The 7,941-nt window shown below is 33.1% G+C and overlaps 1 protein-coding gene across 1 annotated transcript; it reads right to left on the bottom strand.

The window, feature by feature from the left end:
* Positions 1–1,314: 1,314 nt before the first annotated feature.
* On the bottom strand, positions 1,315–6,733 carry LOC117694171 (RNA polymerase II elongation factor ELL2-like). Its single transcript, XM_076919004.1, has 2 exons — positions 6,726–6,733; positions 1,315–3,247 (listed from the first exon to the last, which is right to left on the bottom strand). Exons 1-2 carry the CDS (start codon positions 6,731–6,733, stop codon positions 1,315–1,317), a joined length of 1,941 nt encoding a protein of 646 aa, XP_076775119.1.
* Between the last annotated feature and the right edge of the window lie 1,208 nt (positions 6,734–7,941).

Here is a 7,941-nt window from a genome sequence, read left to right as displayed (position 1 = left end):
TCTACAGATTCTAAAAAGGTAAGCAAAAGGTATAAGTCTTCAAAATTCATGTTCTAGGTGTTCCAGAACAGTCAGGGCTACACAGAGATGTCTCTTTTACCTGCTCTTAGGACACTTTTTCTCCTACTGGATTACATTGCCAGTTTTGATATGAGGATTTGTGCCTAGTATTATTGTATCTTGTTATGCTGAGTTCAGTTGACATCTTTGGTTGGCCTGCTCTTTCCTGAAGGAAAAACAAGAAGCAGTAGATTTGGAGGAGAGGTAAGTAGTTTGGGTGGGTGGGGTAGGGGATTAGGAAGAGTGGAGGGAGAATAGTCTGCAATCTGGACATATTCTGTGAGAGAATAAATAAAAAGAAAAAAAAAACAAACATCATATCCTGTAGTACAATGGCTTAAGGGCTAAGTTGCAAGCTCTTTTTTTAACTTTCAAAAGCTAAAATAGATGATACACTGTCAACAAAAACTTCTAGAAGAAAATACGTTTACTATTCAGGTGAAGTTTAAAGGGATGCTCTCATGAGCTGTGGTTAAAAGGAGTACAAGTAAAAATGAGAATTTTTTTTCTTTTTAACTGTTATAGAACAAACAATAAAATAAATATGATATTAATTTATATGTTAGAGACTATGTTCACTAAATATAAAATTCCAAATGTTTAATTATTTTAGACATAATTTACATGTTAATAAACATGTTTACTTTGGCTTATTTTCTTCCAATAAATCTCTATTGATATTGTTTATCCTATGACAGGATCTTAAGATTCAGTGTTAGAAGATATACCACTAAAATAATAAGTTTTTTAAAGAAAGTAATACAATTTCATGGAAGTGTAAGGCAAATATACTCTTTCCTCTCCCAATTTGTGTTTACCATAGCAATAGTAACAGTAAGTTAGACTCCACAGTTCAAATTCTTTAAGTGTTTGACTATGTAACTCATCATCTCACTGGATATAAAGAAGTACTATAAATAATTTCTTAACTTCTATTTGAACTTAATTAAGACTGTCTAAATAAAAGGCTGCTTATCCAAAAGTATTTTAACTTGCTCATTTTATTTTCATAGACATTGGGTTTACAATATTATGGGATATGTAGTGGATACACAAGTATTGGTGGTTAAAGAACCTTATAATGCAACTTCAAAATTGCAAGAAAGCACAGAAAGAATATAAAGACAATTTAAATACTGTTACAAGTTTGTTTTTCTTTTTCTTTTTTTAATGGCAAATGCCATCCCTTTAGAATTTTGGAGCAAGTTATCTGGAATTTCAGTAAACAAGAATTATTCTTGTCTAAACACTCCATTACTGTGTTGACTTTACTTCTTGCTGGTCAAAATCTTTTATTAATTTTTTAATGTGAACCAGCTTATTGTAAAGAAACACACATCTATTTTTTTCTTCACAAAATTTAGGATTAAGCTGTCGCATTTTCTGATATTCTATTGAGATTTTTTTAGTAATATCTTGGTATTCTTTGGATCCAGGGGATAATCCCTTCCTTTCTGAATCAAGGTCAATGATTGGTGTACATGAAATCTGAATCTTGTCATACATGGCCTGATATTCACTATAATCTGCCCGGAATTCCTTCTCATAACACTGACGTTGGTCAGAGGAAACTATAATGGTATAATTAGATAAATATTCTGGAGTTCCAGATGTAGTACCAAACCTTCCAGAATCAGCAAAAGCTTTTTTAATTTCTTTGTTGGAATTTGACTTCATAATTTCATCTTGTTTGTTAAAATCTATCTTCAGTTTCTGATGTGTGCTGGTAATATAACTTGGGATGCTTGTTTTTCGCTTGGCAAATGCACATTTGAACTTCTCAGGCATGAAATGCTGGATTTCTATCGGTTTTGAATGCTTTTTTGGAATAGAAGCACAGGATGAGGTTTCTGAAGATGTGCATTTATTCAGCTCTTTTTCAACTGTGCTGCCATCATGGTGGATGCTGTCACATGTGTGTTGAGTCTCAGATCTTTCTGGAGCACTTCGAACATTACAATTAGATTTCATGAGCATGGGTGAATTTGAAATTGGCAGGTGAGAGGTAGACAGCGACAAAGGGATATATTTGGTAGTAGCTGCAGAGCACGGCAGAATCACCGACTTCTCACCGCTTACATGGCCATTTGATGCTAACTGCACAGCAGATTTATACTTCTCACTGCTTACATGGCCATTTGATGCTAACTGCACAGCAGATATAGGGGAACAGAGTCCTCCTTTGTTTTTAATTAAAGTGTCAATACCAGATAAATTGAGAAAATGATCCTTTGATGATGATGTATCATCTGTTTTAGATACTACAGAAGTTTCTTTGCAATGGGTGACCTTGGTGGCATTGTTAAATGGATGTAGTTTCCTTGAAAGCACCAAATCCAATGATTGCTTGTCTTCCTTATTATAACCAGGCCAATCTCTCTGGACTTCTTTGAAGATACTGTCTTTTAAAGTATATGACAATGTAGTGGCATTCAAATTAGCCACCTGCAGCAGAATTTTTCCAAGAAAATTGGTGTCGTTTATTTTGATACCGTCCTTTTGCAATTGAACAAGAAGTTCCGACTTCTTGTAGTCTTTCAGTGCCAGTAGGTGAATCACCCTATCCCTAAATGACCGTATATGGACACAATTGATCATCCGTGACTTTCGGATGGCATGTGCAGGATTGAGGGGGCTTGTTTTTTTCCTCTCAGGTGTTTGATCAGCAACAAAATGGGGGACTTTTTGAGCTGGCATTTTTTTCTGTACATATGATTTTCTAATATTCTTCCATGTGTTGCAGGATTTCTCTTCTGCTTCTGTCATTCTCTCTGGAGTCATCTGAACAGAGATACCAGCTCTACTCATTGACATTTTGTCTTGAATTGGTTGTATGCAGTTGAATTGTGGGCGGGAGTTTGACATATTTGGTTGGGGATTCCCAATTTTCTCTTGTTGGCTATCATTACTCATATTAGATAATTGAAAGTTAAAGGCTTTTATGTCTGTAGATGAATGGTTTGGTGTGATTTTGTTAAGCTGTTGAAATCCTTGAGAAGGGGATGAATGCTTATTGTTCTGGTACATGGAACTTGCCTGGAAGATTGGTCTTGAAATCCCCATAGGCAGCCTACTGAAATTGACTAGCCCTGGGTCTTTGTTGTCTGCCTCCTTCACAGGCATCGGTCCTTCTGGGTATATGATTTTTCCTGTTGCTCTGCCTCCAAAGGCAGCCGAATGGTCATATCTGTAAAAAAAAAAAAGATGTTTGAAAGAAAAACATTTGAAAGAAAAAATGATTTTATTCTCCTTAGCATATATGAAATATTATTACCTTTGTTTATAAAACATATACTTATAGAAGATTTGTATTGTAATTGAACAAATAAGAGAAATAGCTGACTGAGAAAAATTTGGAGAAGGTAAAATTGGTTGTAAAAATATCTTTGATTTACTTTTCATCTTTATAGGTTCTATTCAGGAGACTCTGTTGGCTCAAACTAAAAATTTATTTCCTGAATTCTGTATGTAAAAGGCATCTCCTCCTCAGAAACTCAAGTAAATGTACTTAATATAGGAGATGATTTCTCTGTGACATGGTTAAATCAAGTTTATGTTACATTTAGTCTGTCTTACAAGAAATCTTTTGACTATTTTGTGGGATTAGACCTTAGCCTATCTACAGAAGCTTACATGAAACCATATAACTTCTATTATTAATAATAGATAAACAGAATATAGCAGTGCTTGTTTTTAATTCTTAATTCTCCATACATCTCTAATAAGGGGAACTTTTTTGCTTCATTATTATTCTTCTATCAGTCTTTTACTTGATATCCCTTCTTCTCACTTATGCTCTTTTCTATTATTTTTTCTTTATTTAGAGTCTTCATATAACCATTCTACTTAAGAAAGTGTCCCAACATTCACACTTACTATAGAATTTTCTTTTAATTGTCTTATATAGAGCACATTTACTATCTGGAATCAGATTACATTTTCTTATTTGTTTCATGTAAGTTAATTTGACCAGGATATGAATTTAATACAGGATTGGGTTTTGTCATTATTTATATTGCTTTGACTCTACTAGCTCAATTTATCCCTCAAAGATGTAAGAAGTCAGTACTTTAACAAATTAATATGTCAATTATATTCACTGTTAAGTCTCACTCTTGATAAGATTACTCTGCAGTTTCTGTTCAATATTAGAAATCCAGTTCAAAGCTAAGTTTATTTGTAAGATCTACAGTTTATCAAAAAGAATTATTTCCTTCATTAATTTTGTATTTTCATTAAAATACAAATTTTGTGTTTTATTAAAAATAACACACATTATATCATTATTATTTACATTTTATATTTCTACTAGCCTATAACCTTTAGAACCATAGAAACTAATTTATGTTTAATTTTATTGACCCTTGCCTTTTTTGTCCCTAGTATATTCTATTTAAGCAATAGGTGCATAGAAATGGTAATTTTTAAATATCAAGAAAATGATTAGTAGTACTTTATGCATTTCTTAAGCCAAAGATGTAGTACTACTAAATCATGCATTATATGAGTGTATTAATGTCAGAGAGATGTTTTATTCCTCATTAATATTTTTCATGTTCCCATAATTTTATAGTACACTTCTATAAAATAAAAGAATGAAATAACCAATGCAGAGGTAACATAAAACCAATGCAATGCAGAAGTGCACTCAGCAATACAATAACTTCATAATGCATGAATGCTATTTCATACTTGATAAAGATACTTAGTAAATATATACAAAAATAAGCAGTATTTCCTGTCTTTATGTCTACAGTCTTTTAGATATTAAAAAACAATATCCCACTTATAGTCTTATTTCCAGGAAATAACAAGATGTCTTCTGGCAAAACAAAACAATTCTTGGAAGAAAGTCACATTGTGACAAAGATATAACATTTTATAGATATAAAGAACTTGAAAATATGGACAATTCTTAACCTTCAAGAAGAAACTGAATAATATATGTATCACAGTTCAAAATTACTGCATATATTTATTATAATTCTAATAAAAATTTCAACAAGGTCTTTATTTCAGTCTACAAAACTATTCTAAGAAGAACTAAAAGAATTTACAAATAACAAAAGTGGAGAGCTTCTTTGCCTAATAATAGAATATAAAGCAGCAATAATTAGCAAAGTGAGGAACTAGTAGAAGGTCCAGACAAATAGATGACAATATTCAAAGTACCAGAACCTACTAGAGTATAAACAAAACTATTATCATCAATGGATACATGGTAGACTATTATAGAAATATCACTAAATACAACTTATCAACATTCTAGCAAAGATATCCTATTAAAATTTTCCTTTATAATATGTGTATATTCTGTATATATCATAAGTTAAATATAAAATTAAATTATATGACAACAACAGACTTTATATTTCAAAGTTTGAAGTAATTATGTAAAATATATATCATTAAATGAAATTGTTTTTCTTATAGTGAATACTCAAGTTTTATTTGATCAACCATTAAAAATTTCTACCAAAGTATAAAAACAAAGAATGTCAAGAGTTGTATAACTAATTTTGAGTTGTGAAGAACTGACTTGTTTCTATGGATCTTAATGCTAACTGTTTAAATTATTGAACATATCTCTAATAAACTCTCCATTAATATGGTGACAAAAATATTGTTACAGGAATTATGAGGCCATTTCTATGTAACTCCTAGGGGCTGCACAGCCACAAAAACATCTTCTGCAGGAAGACCTTATTGAGGACTGCCTAAGAGACCAAGGACTGCTGGTATAAACAATATCAGCCATTCAGGAACTGCTATTTAGAAGAGATGTTTTCTTTGAAGCAAAGGGACATGGGTGGATGGTATTAAAGGAAATTGCAGCAATGTTCAGAGAGCTTTCTGAGGCATTTCTCATCTGCTCCAAGATGTTGACTCTGTGCCACCTCACTTCCAACTCCCAAGGGCAGGTAGGTTCAGGCGACAACTAGTCTGGGGCACAGGCAACAAAATATATTTTAAAATATCTAAAATTTTGTTATTTTTGAAAAGGTCTAGTTTGCCACATTGTTAGTAATACATTAATTGCTTATATCAGAAGGAATCGTGAAGGCGAATAAGAATAACATATAAAATGTCACCACCCACATGTTTAAAGGACCTTGAACATTTTTTTGCTCCAATATCACATGCTAGTTTTGTCTGGATACCATTTGGTGTCTGATAAGTGGCTACTTTATGATTGACAGGCTGTATATTGATAGTTTTTGCTCGGATATCAAAAGTGCATAAGTATCTGTTTAGAGCCCCCTTTATAAGAACACTAACATAGTTTATGAGGATTCATTGTGTTCTGTAACACTAAGAATGATGATACTTTATTAATCAATCCAACTAATATACTATGAAATATGTATACCAACTTTAGCTCCCAGTTTGATAGTGTCTCAAAATATAGCTTTGATCACTATAGACACCCTGTGTAAACTGACAAGACCATTGATACTCAAACTTTGAGCAATTTTATGTGTGAAAGAAGGAGGCATTTATGGCAAGTGTCTTAGATCTCGCCAGTATCCATTATAAAGTACATGTTCTGTTTTCAGAGTCAAACAAAGAAGGGACTTCACAAACACAAGTTCAAATCACTGTTGTTAATTTTCAACATATTTGAGATCTAGCCAAACTTAGAAATAGTTCTATGCCTTTCTTACCTGTCCATTGCTCTTTGTCACCATCTAGGTTATGAGCTTTCTGGAGCACTATATTCTCTGTGGTGTGCTTTCACACTGAACTTAATGTCCTTTGCTATGTAACTAACAACATATCAGTGCTTCTAGAACTCTGACACAACAGTCACTAATCTCCTCTAACATTCTATGTCTTAAAGTAAGATGGAGACATTCCCCATTTTAAAGTAAAACTTCAGTATCCTTAAAATATTACTTTCCTACAGCCCTGTCAAATCAGTGTTTTGGTTGTTGTTTCAAGTTTTTAATTTTATTTTATATGTGTAGGTGCTTTGCCTCCATGAATATGTCTATACACTACTTGCATTCTGGACCTTTGAGGTCAGAATATAGAGTTGGATTTCCTAGAACTGAAGTTGTAGGTAGTTGGGAGCCACAGTTATGGTCTAGAGAATTGAACTGGAGTCCTCTAGAAGAGGATCTTGTTCTCTTAATCACTCAGCCATCATTCCAATCCTTTATGGATTTTGTTTTGTTTTAAGAGTCTTTATAAATCAAGGTGGGTGTCTTAGTTGGAACTGTTATATAAATCATAGATGAAGTGGTTATAAATAGCAAAAATCTGAAGCAAGAAATATATAGAAGTCCAGCCCCAAAGTCTCTATGTTGTTCTTTCCATTTGGCAGTTTTGTGCCTGTGCCCTAGCTCTCAAAGTTGTTCTATGGTCACTGCTATCTCCACAGCAACTCAGTGCCTTGATTTAATTCCTGAGAATCCTCTAGACTAAAATATCTTACTTAGAGTTAATTCTACCAGTCTGTGACTCCAGCCCACACTATGCATCGTACTAACAAAATGTACTGGTTAGTTTTTATTGTCACCTTGATGCAAGTTTGACACACCTAGGAAGACATAAAATCAATTGAAGAATTGCCTGAATCAGATTTTCCAATGGATACAACTGGAGGGCATTTTCTTGATTATAAACTGATGTAGGAGTATCCAGCTCAATCTTATTGGTACATTCATAGGCTAGGTAAGCCTGAGCTGTATACAAAATCTGACTGAGCATGAGCCTAAAAGAGTCCACTTGTTAAACAGCTTTCTTCTGTTATTCTTGCTTCCAGGCTCATGAATTGAGTTGCTACCCTGACTTATGTCAACGGTGTATTGTAATCTGGAAGCATAAACTACATGAACCTAACCCTCTCATACTTCTTTTAGTCAGAGTAGTTTGTCT

Source organism: Arvicanthis niloticus, chromosome X (genome assembly GCF_011762505.2).
Source record: "Arvicanthis niloticus isolate mArvNil1 chromosome X, mArvNil1.pat.X, whole genome shotgun sequence".
NCBI lineage: Eukaryota > Metazoa > Chordata > Mammalia > Rodentia > Muridae > Arvicanthis > Arvicanthis niloticus.
This window is presented reverse-complemented; position numbering and strand designations above follow the sequence as displayed.